General features: G+C 42.7%; 1 protein-coding gene across 2 annotated transcripts in view; it reads left to right on the top strand.

Annotated features, from left to right (window-relative positions):
• Positions 1 to 19,007, top strand: part of ASNS (asparagine synthetase (glutamine-hydrolyzing)) — a 64,778-nt gene extending 45,771 nt beyond the window's left edge. For both annotated transcript variants that reach the window (XM_040352286.1, XM_040352288.1), the window contains exons 9-13: positions 1,483 to 1,583; positions 2,570 to 2,651; positions 3,785 to 3,940; positions 17,595 to 17,849; positions 18,853 to 19,007. In XM_040352286.1, the coding sequence (XP_040208220.1) occupies positions 1,483 to 1,583; positions 2,570 to 2,651; positions 3,785 to 3,940; positions 17,595 to 17,804 (549 nt within the window). In that variant the 3' untranslated portion in view covers positions 17,805 to 17,849; positions 18,853 to 19,007. The remainder of the gene's footprint in view (positions 1 to 1,482; positions 1,584 to 2,569; positions 2,652 to 3,784; positions 3,941 to 17,594; positions 17,850 to 18,852) is intronic.
• Positions 19,008 to 19,878: the final 871 nt, after the last annotated feature.

Here is a 19,878-nt window from a genome sequence, read left to right on the forward strand (position 1 = left end):
ATCTTTCTAAGATTTGGATGGAGCTCATGGTGGGATGTGGTCTTTACATACAATTGGTAGCTCGTCCTGAGTTTTAGATGAAGCTTACTGTCATGATAAGGGGTCAGGATAGAAGACTAGTTGATATAGCAGTGGGAAGCTCACAGAGAAACCAGCAGGATAGGTACACAGGCAGGTCACACTGGTGGATGACGGAGGCTCAGCTGAGGTGCGGAGTCTAATTACTACCGGTATTCACCAGAGCTCCCGATGGTGGAGATGGATTTTGCTGCATGTTAGCACCAGGTCACCATCCTCAGGATCGCCCCACCAGGAGATGAGCAAGCTGAGGTCCAGGAGTAAACAGAAGCGTAATTGAGGAGGATAAAGCCAAAAGGTCAGTAACGATTAGTTGCAGGTTGGGATCAGGCAGGAGCGTAGTCGAGGAACATGCCAGGGTTGGATAACAAGTGGTAGCAAAATATGGACAGCAGCAGGGAAGACAAGGGCGAGATACTGGCTGAGAGAGCACAATAATCTGGCAAACAGGAAGTGGAAGGTCTTAAATCAGGAAGTCCACGGGAGGAGCAGAGTTCAAAATTCAGCTGAAGCCTAGGCACAAGGCAGGGTTGTCCAATGGATCAGATAGAGTGCTGTCCAGCATCTCAGGTAACTGAAGAGTTACTACCAGACATAGCAGAGGTTCTGGGTTCAAGTCCGGGTCCTAGCACATACACTTCTAAATGGCCGAGACACTCGTGGACATCACTGGTCAGAGATGGGCTCAGGTAAGCATTAAGGGGGCAGGGGGGCTGCATTGGGTGGTGGCCAGCCAATACAGCTGGTAGTTCTTCCTGAGATTTGATGGAGCTCCAACTAGGCTGGTGGTCTGTCTGGCTGAGTAGACTGGAAGCCTGGCTGTTGGGAACGCCTAAGAAGTTGTGGCCCTCAAATTAGACTGTAAACCCTCTTTCCATACAGCTGATAGGTCTTCCTGAGATTTAGATGGAGCTCACACTAGGATGGTAGTCTTTCTATACAGCTGGTAGGCATCTCTGAGATGTAGATGGGGGTCCAATCAGGCTGGTGGTCTTCCCATACAGCTGGTAGTTACTTGTGAGATTTAGGTGGACCTAGATGTCAGTCTTCTGAAACAGCTAGTAGGTCTTCCTGAGTAGTGGTCTTCCAAAAGAGCCATTAGGTTTCTCTGAGATTTAGATGAAACTCCCATAAAGCTGGTAGGACTTCCTGAGATTTAGGTGGAGCTCATGCTAGAATGTGGCCTTCACATACAACCATTAGGTCTCTTAGTTTTAGACGAAGCTCACACTGGGTGTTGATCATTCTGGTAGGCCTTCCTGAGATTAGATAGGGTTGGTGGTTTTCCTCTGCAGCTGCGGTGTTCCTTGGATTTTTATGGAACTCATATTGGGCTGGTTGTTTTTACATGTAGCTGGCTTGCATTTAAATATGCAATAATGCACAACATCAATTCTCTCACAGGCACCATCTCCAGAAGAGGCAGCAGAGGACAGTGAGCGCCTGCTACGAGAACTCTATATGTTCGACGTGCTTCGTGCTGACCGGACAACAGCTGCACATGGGTAAGTACCGTATATACTCGAGTATAAGCCGACTCGAATATAAGCTGAAGCACCAAATTTTACCACAAAAGTGGGAAAATGTATTGACTCAAGTATAAGTCTAGGGTGAGAATGCAGTAGCTACTGTAAGTGGAAAAGAGGGTCAACAATGCCCATTTTCCGCCTATTGTGCCCAACAAATACCCAAAGCCAGATACAAGTCCAAAGGAGAGCGAAGATTTGCGGTTCAAGGCCCCAGACTATGAAATGCTCTACCAACCAGCATTCGGTTGGAGGAGAATCACTTGACCTTTAGGAGAAAGATCAAGACCCACCTCTTTTGAGTCCAAAGGAGAAATGAACAACGACCGCCCAGAGGCGATTCAGTTCGCATGTGCAGCGCTATATACATTTTTCATTCACTCATTTGCAGCCTCACTGTGTCCATTTGCAGCCTCACTGCGCCCATAAGCAGCCTCACTGTGCCAATGTACCTTATCCGCTGTGTCAGTATTGATGATGAGGGAAGGAAAGCCATATTACGCTGTACATTGTCCCCTCTGATTCACAGCAGGGCTGTATGTATCGTAAGTCCGCGCCGTCCACGCCGTCTACTGTAACAAAGCTCCGCCTTCTCCTTGTCACGGACGGACGAGGAGGAGGCGGGACGGCATGAACGGCGCGCAGACTTCCTATACACACAGCGCCGCTGTGAATAAGAGGGCACAATGTACTGTGTAAAATGGGTTTCCTTCCCTCCTCATCAAGACTGACATGGCGGGAGAGGAAATCTGACTCGCGTATAAGCGTATAAGTAACAAAAAATGGGCTGAAAAACTTGGCTTATACTCGAGTATATAAAGTATGGTAAGTTATTGTGAAATTCTTGTGAGACCAGCTAAATAGGTGGAATACAAGATTAGTATTATGGCTGTAGAGAGGAAATAAGCATGGCACAAACTAGGCTATGACCCAACACTGACTTTTGTTCCATTTTGCCCCCCCAGCCTAGAACTTAGAGTGCCGTTCCTGGATCATCGTTTTACAGCCTACTATCTGTCCCTGCCTCCCGAACTACGAATTCCTAAGGTAACCGATCACAATAACACAAACATTGCTTAAATTCAGGGCTGCCATCAGGAATTATGGGGCCCCTTACACAGCTTCAGGCATGGGCCCCCTGGAGCAGAGAACCGGGGGGGGGGTGCTGCCGCCTGAAATTCAGAAGCGGGGGGGCTGCCGCGAATTGAGAAGTGGGGGGGGGGCCCTTTACAAAAAAAAGAAGAAATAAAAAGGGGGGTTGCCATCTGGGGCCCTGGGGACCTCTGGGCCCTTTAATATATATTTTTTTTTATAAAAAGAAATTACAAAAAAAAAGGGCGTTTGCCACATGGGGCCCTGGGGACCTCTGAGCCCTTTAATAAAAAAAAAATATATATATATATATATAAAAAAAAGAAATAAAAAGAAAAAAATATATATATATTTTTTTATTAAAAAAATATAAAAAAAGGGGGGGGGTTGTCATCCGGGGTCCTGGGGACCTCTAAAAAAAAAAAAAAAAAATTGGCCCTTTAATAAAAAATAAAATAAAAATATATTAAAAAATTTTTTTTTTTATAAAAAAAAAAGGGGGGGTTGCCATCTGGGGCCCTGGGGGCCCCCGGGGACCTCCAGACCTCTAAAAAAAATAAAAAAATTGGCCCTTTAATAAAAATAAAATAAAAATATATTAAAAAAAATATATATTTTTTATAAAAAATAAATAAAAAAAGGGGGTAGCCATCCGGGCCCCTTACAGGTGTACTGCCTGTACCCCCCTGATGGCGGCCCTGATTAAATTACCCAATTATGTCATGTTGGGACCAGTTCCGATCTGCCTACACAAGCATAACAATTCTTCCAGCTTTTTCAATTAAGAGGGTGTGGCGTATACACATAAAATACTGACTAACAATGCAGATTTTTTTTTTTTTTACTAATCAGTGCACAACACTAGTTTATGCTCCTGTGTGTACAGGCCCATCAACAACAATGAGCTGCATTAGAAGGTGTTTTTAGGCATCACTTTCTGTCTAGACAGGAGAGGCTGAGATCTCCCCAGCGGAGGAACAGTCTGCAAATAAAAGCTTCTGACCCTTTCACAATCTGCCCAAATCAAAAATAAGTTTTGGGTGGATTTTTAGCTTAAACAATTAAAAAATATTTCTGCGTCTTCACAGAATGGAGTAGAAAAATACCTCCTGAGGGAAGCCTTCGAGAGCTCCGATCTCATCCCTAAAGACATTCTGTGGCGACCAAAAGAAGCATTCAGCGACGGAATGACGTCCATCAAGAAGTCATGGTTTAATATCCTGCAGGATCACATAGAACATCAGGTACTACTATCACAGTCCTTGTTTTCTGACAAAAATTCGTTTTACAGGTCCACTACTGTGAAAGAAATATTAAATCCGATAACTGTATGCGAATAATACTGGTAATGACAGCATTCCGTTTTACAAATTCCTTATTTTATCCCACAGGTCTTTTTTTAAACTCTTGTGGACTTTTAGGCCCGGATTCACGTAGAATGGCGTATGTTTGTACGGGCGTAACGTATCCTATTTACGTTAAGCCTCCGCAACTTTGACAGGCAAGTGCCGTATTCTCAAACCAAAGTTGCGGCGGCGTAGCGTAAATAGGCCGGCGTAAGCCCGCCTAATTCAAATGTGGGCGTGTGTTATGTTAATTTAATGTGACCCCACGTAAATGACGCTTTTTACGAACGGTGCATGCGCCGTCCATGAAAGTATCCCAGTGCGCATGCTCCAAATTAACACGCAAGAAGCCAATGCTTTCGACGTGAACGTAAATGACGACCAGCCCTATTCGCGAACGACTTACGCAAACGACGTAAAATTTTCAAAATTTGACGCGGGAACGACGTCCATACTTAACATTGGTACGCCGCATGTATGCCTCATATAGCAGGGGTAACTTTACGCCGGGAAAAGCCTAACGTAAACAACGTATCTGTACTGTGTCGGCCGGGCGTACGTTCGTGAATTCGCATACCTAGCTGATTTACATATTTCTAGGTGTAAATCAGCGTACATGCCCCTAGCGGCCAGCATAAATATGCAGTTAAGATACGACGGCGTAAGAGACTTACGCCGGTCGGATCTAATACAAATCTATGCGTAACTGATTCTAAGAATCAGGCGCATAGATACGACGGCTCGGACTCAGAGATACGACGGCGTACCTGGATATACGCCAGCGTAATTTGTACGTGAATCCGGGCCTCTGTGTAAGATTTATGCCCTCATTTTTTTTGGATGAAATACACGGGGCATATGCCATACATATGTCCTGTCCCTCTCCCCTGTTGCTGCTAAAACTACTAGACATGTGCAGTTTGTTTAGTTCCGAACTTGTTTAATGAATTTCGACAAATTAGCTTTTACCGAAATTTCCAAAGTTTTCAATTTCCGAATTTTCTAATTTCCGATATTCTAATTTTTAAAATTTCGGAAATTCCAAACTTTTGAGAATTCAAAAATCCGTAAGTAAAAATTAAAATCTGAAAATTCGAAAACCCGAAAATCTGAAATAACTAACTAATAATAACTTAACTATTACTAACTATTAAATTATAGGTATTTGAATTCTCTTTCAAATTTGGCTGTTAGTGAACGTAACGAATACAAATTTATCCGAAGTTACAAATTATCCGAAATAACGTATCTAAACAAATGGAACGTAACAATCTAATAATAATAAAAACTTTTTTATTATTTTTATTATTTATTATTAATTTGTTCCATTCCATTTGTTTATATGCGGCATTCGTTATTTCAGGTAATTCATAACTTCAGATATATTTGTATTTGCTACGTTCACTAACAGCCAAATTTGAAAGGAAATTCCAATACCTATAATTTAATAGTTATTATTAGTTTGTTTATTATTTAGAATTCTACAGATTTACTTTTTTTTTTCAAATTTTCGGATTCCAAATTTGCGAAAAATAGAAAATCGGAAATTTGAAAAATCGGAAATTTGAAAATTCTAAATTCCAAAATACGAAAATTCTAAATTTTGAAATTCTAAAATTTTGAAATTTGAAAATTCTAAAATCGGAAATTCCAAAATGCGAAAATTCTGATATCAAAAATTCGAAAATTCTGAAAATTAGAAAATTTGGATTTTCGAATTTCCGGATTCAGAATTTCCGAAAAAAACAAAAAATAAAACGAAGGAAATGAAAACAAGCAAATTTTTCGGCAGTGCACATGTCTAAATTTCCAAATTTCTGAAAAAAGCAAAAAAACTGATGAAACAAAAACAAATACATTTTTGCTTCTTCCTTTAGCTATTATTTAAATTTTTAACCACTTGGTGCCTGTGCTATAGCCAAAAGATGCCTATAGCACAGGCTTTTTATACATCAACGTCCTCCCATTCTCACGCCACCCGCACGCCCCAGCAGCGCGCTCTGTGAATGCCAAGTCCATGGGACTCAGCCTATCACAAATCGGGTAAAGGACCAATAACAGCAGGCCATTTACCATGTGATCAGCTGTCAGCCAATGAGGGAGATCTGGGGTCTTTTTGACCCCAGATCTCACATTAAAGGGTCATGTTATACTTTCCTCTACTGTGCAGCTCGTTTTGCACAGCGTGTCCCCTAACCCTGTCTTCTGGGGTCCCTCGGCGGCTGTCTCGGCTCCTCCTCGCAAAAGCTTTCTACCTTCATGCGAGCGAGCAAGCGAGCATGGTAGAAAGCTTTTGCGAGCCCGCTCCCGTGATACAGCGGCGGGCATAGCCATCGGATATGGGGGGGGGGGGGGGGCAGTACCATCAGATGTTTTTTCACCTTAATGCATAAGATGCATTAAGGTGAAAAAACATTTACCTTTACAACCCCTTTAAAGAGGTCCTGTCATGCTTTTTTTCTATTACAAGGGATGTTTACATTTCTTGTAATTGGGAAAAAAAGTGATCAAATTTTTTTTTTAACAGGACAGTGTAAAAATAAAAAATAAAAAGTAAAATAAAGAAGAAAAAATAAAATTTAAAGTGTCCTGTCCTGCTGTGCTCACGCGCAGAAGCGAACGCATACGTAAGTTGCGCCCGCATATCTAAACGGTGTTCAAACCACACATGTGAGGTATCGCCGCGATCATTGGAGCGAGAGCAATAATTCTAGCAAAAGACAATGGCCCGGATTCAGAGAGATCTGCCTATCTTTAGGCGGGCGTAGCGTATCTCAGATACACTACGCTGCCGTAACTTAGAGCGGCAGGTCCCGTATTCAGAAACAACTTGCGCTGTAAGTTACGGCGACGTAGTGTATCTGACACGGCGTAAGCCCGCCTAATTCCAAATAGGCTGGTAGGGGGCGTGTTGTATGCTAAACAGTCGTGACCCACGTAATTGACGTTACTAACGAACGGCGCATGCGCCGTCCGTGAAAGTATCCCAGTGCGCATGCTCCAAATTACGCCGCAAATAGTCATTGCTTTAGATATGAACGTAACTTACACACAGCCCTATTCGCGTACGACTTACGCAAACGACGTAAACAATGCAAAATTTGACGCTGGCCCGACGTCCATACCTTACATTGGCTACGCCTCATAGAGCAGGGGTAACTATACGCCGAAAAAAGCCTTACGTAACCGACGTAAAAAAATGCGCCGGGCGCACGTACGTTTCTGAATCGGCGTATCTAGCTCATTACCATATTCGACGCGTAAATCTACGGAAGCGCCACCTAGCGGCCAGCGTAAATATGCAACTAAGATACAACGGCGTAAGAGACTTAAGCCGCTCGTATCTAGGCAACTGTGAGGCGTATCTGATTCTATGAATCAGGCGCCGAGTTGCGACGGCCTGCATTCAGAGTTACGACGGCGTATCTGGAGATACGCCGTCGTAACTTCTTTCTGAATCCGGGCCCTCCTCTGTAACTGAAAGCTGGTAAGCTGTAGAAATTTGTAAACGTCACCTTAGGAGATTTTTAAGGGTCAAAGTTTGTCGCCATTCCACGAGCGGGCGCAAATTTGAAGCGTGACATGTTTGGGTATCAATTTACTCAGCGTAACATTATCTTTCACAATATAAAAAAAATGGGCTAACTTTACTGTTGTCTTATTTTTTCCCTGTCCCATATCGTTGAGTGTCTGCGCAAATACGGTGTGACATAAAATATTGCTATTTTTTTTCCAAGGTGTTTAAAAAATATATATATATATATATAATGTTTGGGGGTTCTAAGTAATTTTCTATAAAAAAAAAATGATATTAACTTGTAAACAACAAGTTTGAAAAATAGGCCTGGTCCTTAAAGGGGAGTTCCAGGCTTTTTTTATGTGTAGTGTAAAGTGTAGCTGCTGGCTTTTATTAAAGCGGTGGTTCCCCCTTAAAAACAACTTTTTTTTATTCCACTGCCCCCTCACATTCCATCACGATTAAGGCACATATTTTTTTTTTCCTGCTGTACATACCTTACTACAGCATATTCACCCGTGCATCCGGGTTGCGAGTCCCGCGGGAGTGGGCGTTCCTCACATGCTGTTGATTGACGTTTTGCCCAAAAACGAGCTCTCCCCCCGTCGCGTAAGCCGTGTCACGATTGGCGAAAGGAGCCGAACGGCGATGCGCATGCGCAGTATAGCGCCGACTCGCCGTTCGGCTCCTTTCGCCAACCGTGACGCGGCTTACGCGACGGGGGGAGAGCTCGTTTTTGGGCAAAACGTCAATCAACAGCATGAGAGGAACGCCCACTCCCGCGGGACTCGCAACCCGGATGCACGGGTGAATATGCTGTAGTAAGGTATGTACAGCAGGAAAAAAAAAATATGTGCCTTAATCGTGATGGAATGTGAGGGGGCAGTGGAATAAAAAAAAGTTGTTTTTAAGGGGGAACCACCGCTTTAAACAGACACTCACCTGCTCCACGGTCCAGTGATGCGCTGGCAGGAGCTCCGCTCCTCTCCTCTCCTCCCCTCTCCGGCTGGCGTCTTCGGGCACCCGGTCGTGACAGCTTTCGGTTTCACGGCTGCACTCTGTGAGTGGTCAGACGATCGCCTGGGACCTGTCACATGTCCCAGGCGATCGCCTACAGGGAGGGGCCAAGCAGGAACAAAGATTGTCTCTGGACAGCCGCACTCTGAACAAATTGTAGCCTTTTATTAAAAGAAGGACAGCACTACTAGTCACAGCAAAACCTGACCTCTTACGTGTTTCGCACTGAAACTAGTGCTTAGTCATGACTAAGCACTAGTTTCAGTGCGAAATGCGTCAGAGGTCAGGTTTTATTTTATTTTGCTGTGACTTGTAGTGCTGTCCTTCTTTTAATAAAAGGCTACAATTTGTTCAGAGTGCGGCTGTCCAGAGACAATCTTTGTTCCTGCTTTGCTAAGTGCATTGCCTGCACCTGAGTTGTCTGCAACGGAGGATATTCATCTGGGTTCCCACCTGGAGCGGCTACTCCCTTTACTCTTACAGTGAGGGGCCGCCGTGGGCAATATGAAGTATCGCCTAAACGGTCCCTAGGCGGAAGTAGGAAGTGGGACAGGGAATCGCACTCCTACTGAAGCCCCTACTCCCCCCCCCAAAAAAATGACATGCCAAATGTTGCATGTAAGGGGGCAAGGAGTTGATTAAGCAGGAGTTCCACTTTTAGGTGGAACTCCACTTTAATTGGTTAAAACACTTACAAACCTTGTCAAATGTTTCAAGACAATGGAAAACAATAGACAGAGATTAAAGAATGAGCATATGACAAATTCATGAGTTGCTGATGTACAGTAAATGGGTCCTGAAAATGAACACCAATGGTTATGTCTCTCTCCACCACAAGGGGGCGATGTTGCATTGCTTTTAATGCTTGTTTGGTAGGTTAGTCTCAGCAGTAAATATACATCCTGGCAGTGGTTTGTAGGCAGAGTATGATCCATACAGTGACTCAGAGCTGTGTCTCAGTCATTGTAAAGTGTCACAAAATAATCCCTTACATTTTTAATACATAGAGAAATTACAAATCCACATTCTGCTACTTTGTCATTTCATCCACTTGGCTGGAAACTCCGTCTGTTTATCATTATTGTGCAGATTTTTGTTGTCATCATGAGCGATGTCTCTCCTGCAGCAATCAATCTCTTCTAAACTAGGATTGGGGGGGGGGGGAGGGGAAGGGGGGGAACCAGCGAGATCCATCAGCCCTGGGTGAACAACAAGTCACAGCATGCCAGTTCCTGCCTCCCTAGATATACTCAGTATCAGACCCTAATTGTAAAGATTCATCAATAGACCCCTGATGTCTCAGTAAAGGGAACCTGTCACACGTTTTAGTTCGATCACAAAGGAAGCATAGAAGGATCGTTAGTCCCCTATGTGATGCCAATAAAATGATGACCTCAAAATAACAAAAGGAAAGTTCAAAACAAAACTTATGCCGCGTACACACGGTCGTTTTTCGGCATGAAAAAAAAACGTTGTTTTTCAGCATGTCCAAAAAACGAAGTTTTTTCAACTTCATCATTAAAAACGATGTTGCCTACACACCATCGTTTTTGAAAAATGATGAACAAAGCGCGGTGATGTACAACACGTACGACGGCACTCTAAAGGGGAAGTTCTATTCGCCTTTGGGCTGCTTTAGCTGATCCCTTGTTAGTAAAAGACGATTCGCGCTTTTTTGTCTGTTACAGCGTGATGAATGTGCCTACTCCATTATGAATTGTAGTTTTACCAGAACGAGCGCTCCCGTCTCATAACTTGCTTCTGAGCATGCGTGGGTTTAAAACGTCGTTTTAGCCCACACACGATAATTTTTTACAATCCGAAAAATGACATTTTAAAAAACGACATTAAAAAATGCAGCATGTTTGAATTTTTTTTGTCGTTTTTCAGAAGCCAAAAAACGATGTGAAGCCCACACACGTTTTTTTTTCATGCCGAAAAACGACGGTGTGTACGCGGCATAAGATTATTATTTTACTAAAAGGGTAGTTGATGCTTAGAATAGATTTCCAGCAGAGGTAGTGAGTCAGTCAACAGTAAGTGGCTTTGCCCACTTGCTTACCGAGCCACTTGTACCCCCTTCCTGCCCAGGCCAATTTTCAGCTTTTAGCACTGTTGCACTTTGAATGACAATTGCGCGGTTATGCAACAAATAGAGCTTTCTTTTGGTGGTATTTAATCACTGTTGGGCTTTTTATTTGTTTGCTAAACAAACAAAAAAAGACCAAACATTTTAGAAAAAAAAAAAAAATGTTTTTCAGATTTTGTTGTAAAATTTTGCAAACAGGTAATTTTTCTCCTTCACTGATGGGCACTGATAGGTGAAACTGATAGGCGGCACTAATAAGCACTGATGGGCACTGATAGGCGGCACTGATTGGAGGAACTGATGGGCACTGATAGGTGGCACTGATGGGCACTGATAAGGCAGTAGTGGTGGGCATTGATCAGGAGGCACTAATGGGGCTGCACTTTTGGTTTGCTCTGATCGGCACTGATAGGTGGCACTGATAGGCGTCAATGATGAGCACTGATAGGCGGCAATGATGAGCACTGATGGGCGGCACTGATAGGTGGCACTGATAGGTGGCACTGGTGGGCACTTATCAGGAGGCACTGATGATGAGGCACTGATGGGCACTGATAGGTGACACTGGTGGGCACTGATAGGTGGCATTTATCAGGAGGCACTGATGATGAGGCACTGATGGGCACTGATAGGCGGCACTGATAGGAGAAACTGATGGGCACTGATAGGTGGCACTGATAGTGGTGGGCACAAGTAGTGGTGGGCACTGATCAGGAGGCACTGATGGGGCTGCACTGATGGTTTGCACTGATAGGTGGCATGGAGAGGTGGCACTGATATGCGGCAATGATGAGCACTGATAGGCGTCAATGATGAGCACTGATAGGTGGCACTGATGGGCATTGATAGGTGGCACTGATAGGTGGCACTGGTGGGCACTTATCAGGAGACACTGATGATGAGGCACTGATGGGCACTGATAGGTGACACTGATTTGCAGCACTGGAAGGCACTGATCAGCAGCACTAGGTGGCATTTATGGGACCGATGTCCCTCTAACAGAAGTCAGTGACCGTCTTCTGTTTACTTCCGTGATCAGCTGTCATTGGGTGACAGCTTGACGTAATTTCCCTTGGCGCCTGTGCTCGCTAGTGCTCCTGGGAGATGTGTCTCATCCTTTCCCAGGAGTCAGTGGGCAGCGCCAAGGTTTAAGTTGCCATAACAACGGGGCGGGTACTTCCGCCGCCCGTTGTGATGGCAACCAGAGAAGTTTCCACTGCTATGTGTGCATAATGTGCATGTGCGAGATCGGGGGGTGCATGCTGGTTAAAGGGGTTGTAAAGGTACAATTTTTTTTTTCCTAAATAGCTTCCTTTACCTTAGTGCAGTCCTCCTTCACTTATCTCATCCTTCCATTTTGCTTTTAAATGTCCTTATTTCTTCTGAGAAATCCTCACTTCCTGTTCTTCTGTCTGTAACTCCACACAGTAATTCGAGGCTTTCTCCCTGGTGTGGAGTGTCATGCTCGCCCCCCTCCCTTGGACTACAGGAGAGTCAGGACGCCCTCTAACACACAGCTCCTTTCTCTATCTGCAAAATAGAGAGCCTCCTGACTCTCCTGTAGTCCAAGGGCGGGGGCGAGCACGACACTCCACACCAGGGAGAAAGCCTTGCATTACTGTGTGTAGTTACCGACAGAAGAACAGGAAGTGAGGATTTCTCAGAAGAAATAAGGACATTTAAAAGCAAAATGGAAGGATGAGGTAAGTGAAGGAGGACTGCACTAAGGTAAAGGAAGCTATTTAGGGAAAACAAATTGTACCTTTACAACCCCTTTAATTTAGCAGCACCATACCCCGGAAGATCATCCTTGTGGGCTTCCCTTGCCCACAAGCAAGATGGGGAACGCACAAAAAGAAGAAATATAAGGTATATTTCTATATAAAATACAAATGATAGAAGCGTAATATAGAAGAGAAATGTGTGTCACTTTATAATAGTATACCGTATTTATCAGCGTATACGCACACTTTTTTCCCCTTAAAATAAGGGGAAAATCGTGGGTGCGCCATATACGAGAGAAGCCGAGTGTGGCCGAGCATGCCCGAGTGTACTGCGCTCGGTATATGTCGGCGGCGGCGTTCAAACACAGCGCGGGAAGCGGGGATCGGCTCAAAAAAAGCGCGGGAGAAGCGGGGAGGACACCACCGAGGCCACAGACGAATGCCGGACCGGACAAGGCCACCGATGGACGCCGGGCAAGACACCGACGAGGGGCATTCAAACTGTAAGTATTTTATTTTTTTCAGGAAATTTCCCTACCAGGTTGGGGATGCGCGCTATACGCCGGGGCGCGCTATACGAAGATAAATACGGTACTTATAATAGATGGATTTAAAACTAAAAAAAAATGCTAGATGTTGTTGGAACTCCGCTTTAAACAACACTGGCTGCACCTGTGATATAGAGGAAGTCCCGGCTGACATTTTGACAGCCAGGATTTGCCGGCAATTGTAGTCTGGCCGGGATTGGTGGCCTGGGAAGAGGAGCATGTCCTACAAACTAGGAAATGTATTTGAGGACATATCCCGAGGGCAGGAAATGGTTACAAAAACATTAAATGTGGTTTAAAAGATTGCAAAGATAACTGTATAAGATCTCGTAATGATAACTGACACAACTTATCATTACTGAGAGCCTACCCTTTCCCACTAAAACAGAAATTTTATTTCCACATTTAAAACTCTCTAGGGGAAAACAATGAGTACCCAATTAGATTAAATACTTGCAAATTAAATTGTCTAAAAATGGGAATTAATTTCAAACAGATTGAGATATTCAAATGTTGAAATAAAAGTTATATTTTAGTGTGATAAATGATAAAGTGTGTCAATCATCATTACAATAAAAAGGACAAAATGAATCGTTCATATAACTGCCTTAAAGTGGAGTTCCACCCATAAATATAACATTACATCAGTAGTTTTAAAAAAATGTCATTAGTCCTTTTTAGATGCCTTCAAAGTGTTGTTGCTAGGCAGAATAGTTAATCTTTCCACTTCCTGCACCTAGGTGCTTAAGCTTCCTAACCTACACCGCACAGACTCCTGGGAATGTCTCAAAGAATCATGTGACTTGGACAGCACAGGTGCTGAAACCTGATCTGACACTGCTTGTGCAGCACTGAGCATGTGCGAGATTTGCAAGGCTGAAATCCAGGAAGTCATACAGTCTGGCTTCATGATGCCCACACTTAAGATGGCCCCAGTCAATTTCTATTTTTAAAGTGTCTAAATGCTGTAACAACCTAACAAAACGGACCTTAGTTTACAGACTAACTTTACTAGAATACATTAAGCTTGTGTATTACAGGGGTATTTATATTTAAAAAGTGAAATTGTGGCCGGAACTCCGCTTTAACTCCGTCTTATGTTAGTCTACAATCCTCTGCACTTCAGAAATCGGGCTGACAGTGGAGGGGTCTGCACCGTGGGCCAATGAGGCTCTATGGCAAGGGGTCTCCAAACCTTTTTAAACAAAGGGCCAGTTTTGCTGTCCTTCAGACTTTGGGGGGGGGTTCCAGACTATAGTCAATGGGAGTAAAAAAACATTACATAGCGTCTGTGGTCAGAAGACACGTGCACTGCCGAAAAATTTGTTAGTTTTCGTTTTATTTGGAAATTTGGAATTCATAAATTCGTAAATTCAGAAAATTCAAAAATTTGCAATTCAGAAATTTGAAAATTTCTATTTTCAGATTTTAGTTTTTCTGTATTTTCGAACTCTGAATTTTGGAATTTCGAGTTTTGGAATTTCGAGTTTTGGAATTTCGAGTTTTGGAATTTCGAGTTTTGGAATTTCGAGTTTTGGAATTTCGAGTTTTGGAATTTCGAGTTTTGGAATTTCGAGTTTTGGAATTTCGAGTTTTGGAATTTCAAGTTTTGGAATTTCAAGTTTTGGAATTTCAAGTTTTGGAATTTTGGAATTTCAAGTTTTGGAATTTCAAGTTTTGGAATTTTGGAATTTCAAGTTTTGGAATTTCAAGTTTTGGAATTTTGAACTTTCTAAGTTTGAATTTTCTAATTTCTGAATTTCAGAAAATTAGAAAATTAGAATTTTCAAATTTCACATTTCCGTAACTCCGAAATTCAGAATTTCCGTAATTTCGACAATTCGTAATTTCCGAAATACGAAAATTCACGTGCACTGCCGAAAAATTTGTTAGTTTTCGTTTTATTTGGAATTCATAAATTCGTAAATTCAGAAAATTCTAAAATTTGCAATTCAGAAATTTGAAAATTTCTATTTTCAGATTTTAGTTTTTCTGTATTTTCGAACTCTGAATTTTGGAATTTCGAGTTTTGGAATTTAAAAAGTGAAATTGTGGCCGGAACTCCGCTTTAACTCCGTCTTATGTTAGTCTACAATCCTCTGCACTTCAGAAATCGGGCTGACAGTGGAGGGGTCTGCACCGTGGGCCAATGAGGCTCTATGGCAAGGGGTCTCCAAACCTTTTTAAACAAAGGGCCAGTTTTGCTGTCCTTCAGACTTTGGGGGGGGGTTCCAGACTATAGTCAATGGGAGTAAAAAAACATTACATAGCGTCTGTGGTCAGAAGAAACGTGCACTGCCGAAAAATTTGTTAGTTTTCGTTTTATTTGGAAATTTGGAATTCATAAATTCGTAAATTCAGAAAATTCAAAAATTTGCAATTCAGAAATTTGAAAATTTCTATTTTCAGATTTTAGTTTTTCTGTATTTTCGAACTCTGAATTTTGGAATTTCGAGTTTTGGAATTTCGAGTTTTGGAATTTCGAGTTTTGGAATTTCGAGTTTTGGAATTTCGAGTTTTGGAATTTCGAGTTTTGGAATTTCGAGTTTTGGAATTTCGAGTTTTGGAATTTCGAGTTTTGGAATTTCGAGTTTTGGAATTTCAAGTTTTGGAATTTCAAGTTTTGGAATTTCAAGTTTTGGAATTTTGGAATTTCAAGTTTTGGAATTTCAAGTTTTGGAATTTTGGAATTTCAAGTTTTGGAATTTCAAGTTTTGGAATTTTGAACTTTCTAAGTTTGAATTTTCTAATTTCTGAATTTCAGAAAATTAGAAAATTAGAATTTTCAAATTTCACATTTCCGTAACTCCGAAATTCAGAATTTCCGTAATTTCGACAATTCGTAATTTCCGAAATACGAAAATTCACGTGCACTGCCGAAAAATTTGTTAGTTTTCGTTTTATTTGGAATTCATAAATTCGTAAATTCAGAAAATTCTAAAATTTGCAATTCAGAAATTTGAAAATTTCTATTTTCAGATTTTAGTTTTTCTGTATTTTCGAACTCTGAATTTTGGAATTTCGAGTTTTGGAATTTCGAGTTTTGGAATTTCGAGTTTTGGAATTTCGAGTTTTGGAATTTCGAGTTTTGGAATTTCGAGTTTTGGAATTTCGAGTTTTGGAATTTCGAGTTTTGGAATTTTGAACTTTCTAAGTTTGAATTTTCTAATTTTGAATTTTCTAATTTCTGAATTTCAGAAAATTAGAAAATTAGAATTTTCAAATTTCACATTTCCGTAACTCCGAAATTCAGAATTTCCGTAATTTCGACAATTCGTAATTTCCGAAATACGAAAACTGAAAATTCGGAAATTTTTAAATTCTGAAATTCGGAACTAAACGAATTGCACATGTCTAGTGGTCAGTAAAAATGCAGAATAAAAATAGTTTAGTAGTTTGACATGCAATGTTTTAGGAGATTCAATGTTTTAGGACCATGCAGGACCTCTTTTCTCAAGGTGAACTAACAAAGGAAAAAACAACTTGCACATTTCTTCATATTCACATTGGAAATAAAAAAAAAACAGCAAAAAGCTGAATGTGTATTTCAGGAGTGCCGTTTATAAACAACGGTCCAGAAAACACACCCAAGCCAGTGCGCCTGTGAATGGCTGTGATTTGAGCTGTCATTGGACAGTACAGATTGCAATCATGATGTGCAGAGCCCATCAGAGTGGCTCTGTTCCTTGTAATTGCTGTAAACCAATAACAGCCATCACAAGTAGTGTTTACAAACATTCAGGGGAACTTCAGAACAATGTGGAAAAAAAGAGGACTTTTATGTGACCACGTTGTAACCCCAGGTAAAAGAAGTGAGTATACTGAATAATAGTAAAAAAATAAAAAATTACAAAAGTTTATCCTAAAAGGATATAAAAAACGTTACTATAGTCTCTTATCCCCAATTGGGGAAATTACTTCTCACCAGGTGGGGTCTCTAGTAATTTGGGGGGCACTTCGCAGCTTTGCGGGGCCCTAAGCGGCTTGCATAGTGAGCCTATAGGGTGGATCGGCCCTGGCTGCCGGCCCCCCGAGCCCCCGTTATACTTATCTGACCCCTCGAAAGTCCCGCTCTCCGTCCCGAGATCCTCTTCGCTGCTCAGCCTGGCCGCTGATTGGCTAGAGCGGATGGATTGAGAGCAGCGCAGCCATGTCAATCACATCAAGTGATGCGGCGCGCCGAGGGGCGGGGCCGGGTGATATGGGTGATATGGCCACTCGCTGTATCACGGGAGCGCGCCCGCAATTACTTACCACCATGCGAGCTCTCTCATGACTGTGGTGAATACTTGCGGGGAGGACCAGAGACAGCCGCCGAGGGACCCCAGAAGACGTGGATCGGGGCCACTCTGTGCAAAACGAACTGCACAGTGGAGGCAAGTATAACATGTTTGTTATTTTAAAGGAAAAACAGTTTTTCCTTTACTAACCCTTTAAGTAGTCTAGTCGTATTTTTTTCAAAAAGTTTTTTTTTTTCTAAAATGTATTTTATTTGAAGGATAGGCCCAACTTGAAGGAAAACCCCCAACATCGTTAACACGATTGCATTTTGGGGGAAAAAAAAAACAAAAAACGATTGCCTAATCTTAAATATTTGCCAGACCAAAGCCACGTTTGCCATGTCATTACCATTGTTTGCTTGATTCTTTATCTACAGGTCGATGACATTATGCTGGAAAAGGCTGCTGAAAAATATCCTTTTAATCCACCCAAGACAAAGGAGGGCTACTTCTACCGGCAGACCTTCGAGAAGTACTACCCGGAGCGTGCCAACTGGATGACCCATTACTGGATGCCTCGTTGGACTCACGCCACGGATCCCTCCGCCCGCACTCTCACGCATTACAAGTCGGCTATCAATGCCTAAACTCTATTCTTCCTCTGAGATAAAGAAATAATTAGCTTAGTTGCTTTAACCACTTACCCCCCGGACCATATTGCTGGTCAAAGACCAGAGCACTTTTTGCGATTCGGGACTGCGTCGCTTTACCTGACAATTGCGCGGTCGTGCGACGTGGCTCCCAAACAAAATTGGCGTCCTTTTTTTCCCACAAATAGAGCTTTCTTTTGGTGGTATTTGATCACCTCTGCGGTTTTTATTTTTTGTGCTATAAACAAAAATAGAGCGACAATTTTGAAAAAAATGAATATTTTTTACTTTTTGCTATAATAAATATCCCCCAAAAATATATAAAAAAACGTTTTTTTTCCTCAGTTTAGGCCGAGACGTATTCTTCTACGTATTTTTCGTAAAAAAAAAATCGCAATAAGCGTTTATTGATTGGTTTGCGCAAAAGTTATAGCGTTTACAAAATAGGGGGTATTTTTATGTCATTTTTATTAATATATTTTTTTTACTAGTAATGGCGGCGATCAGCGATTTTTTTTCGGTACTGCGACATTATGGCGGACACTTCGGACACTTTTGACACATTTTTGGGACCAGTGGCATTTTTATAGCGATCAGTGCTATAAAAATGCATTGGATTACTATAAAAATGCCACTGGCAGTGAAGGGGTTAACACTAGGGGGCGGGGAAGGGGTTAAGTATGTCCCTGGGTGTGTTCTTACTGTGGGGGGGGGTTTGGCCTCAGTAGGGGAAACACTGATCCTCTGTTCATACATTGTATGAACAGAAGATCAGCATTTCCCCTGCTGACAGGACCGAGAGCTGTGTGTTTACACTCACAGCTCCCGGTCCCCGCTCTGTAACGAGCGATCGCGTGTGCCCGGCGGCGATCGCGCCCGCCGGGCACACGCACGGGAGTCGGGGGCGAGCGGGGGGCGCACGCGCGCCTGCGGCGGCGCGCACGCGCCCCTAGTGGCCGCTCGAAGAGCTGACGTTATACTACGTGCTCTCGCCCAGGAGAGCCGACTTGCCGCCGTAGAATGACTGCGGCTGGTCGGCAAGTAGTTAAAGTACAGTGAGTGCCAAAGGTGGTTTACCGACCGGCTAATCGGTGGAAATAGCAGATGGACCTAACGCCCTGTTTTTTTTTTTTTTATTTCACTCTGAAATGACATCCAATTTTAGTCTGACTTTCAATAAATTGATGTTTACCTCCAGAATACCTGAGTGACAGATTTTATTATTGGAGAAAATTTCGCTGCTTCTGTCCAGGGGATTTCTGAATCACAAAAGTTACAAGGTTTCCAGAATTGTAAATGGGAACCGCAGTGTTTTTAAGTTTTTTTTTTTTTTTCTAGGTATACACGTGAAACAGAGCTGAACTCCAGGCAGATATAAAAGATACACATGGTATCTTGCTCTAAATAAAATATTAAAGAAGAATCCCAAGAAAAGATATTGATACATTTTTTAACCAAAAAGTAACGGCGCTAGTGGAGTGATGTACCGTGTATACTCGAGTATAAGCCGAGTTTTCAGCAAATTTTTTTGTGCTGAAAATGCCCCCCTCGGCTTATACTCGAGTCACCTCTTTGCGCCTGATCTCCCTGAATTTGGGGACCCGGTACACTTCCTCTACAAGTGTGCAAAGTCGGGCATCCCTTCTATAGACTCCAATGTTAAATGGTAATTTCTCCGATAAATTTGGGGACCCGGTACTAGCCGGCCGTAGGTCCCCTGGAGCCTGAAACTTGGCACACATGTAGCCCCGGTTCTCCTCTATAAGTGTGCAAAGTGTTTCTGTCTGGGGGACCTACGGCCGGGGAGCATCGATTTTTCAAACCTGGGCACCCCTTCCATAGACTCCCATGATAAACGTAAGTCGAGGCATGGGCACAGTGAGGCATAGAGACAGTGAGGCACAGTGAGGCATGGACACAGTGAGGCATGGGCACAGTGAGGCATGGGCACAGTGAGGTATGGACACAGTGAGGCATGGGCACAGTGAGGCAAAGTGAGGCACAGTGAGGCATGGGCACAGTGAGGCATGGGCACAGTGAGGCATGGACACAGTGAGGCATGGACACAGTG

The sequence above is a fragment of the Rana temporaria genome, chromosome 5 (genome assembly GCF_905171775.1).
Source record: "Rana temporaria chromosome 5, aRanTem1.1, whole genome shotgun sequence".
Lineage (NCBI taxonomy): Eukaryota > Metazoa > Chordata > Amphibia > Anura > Ranidae > Rana > Rana temporaria.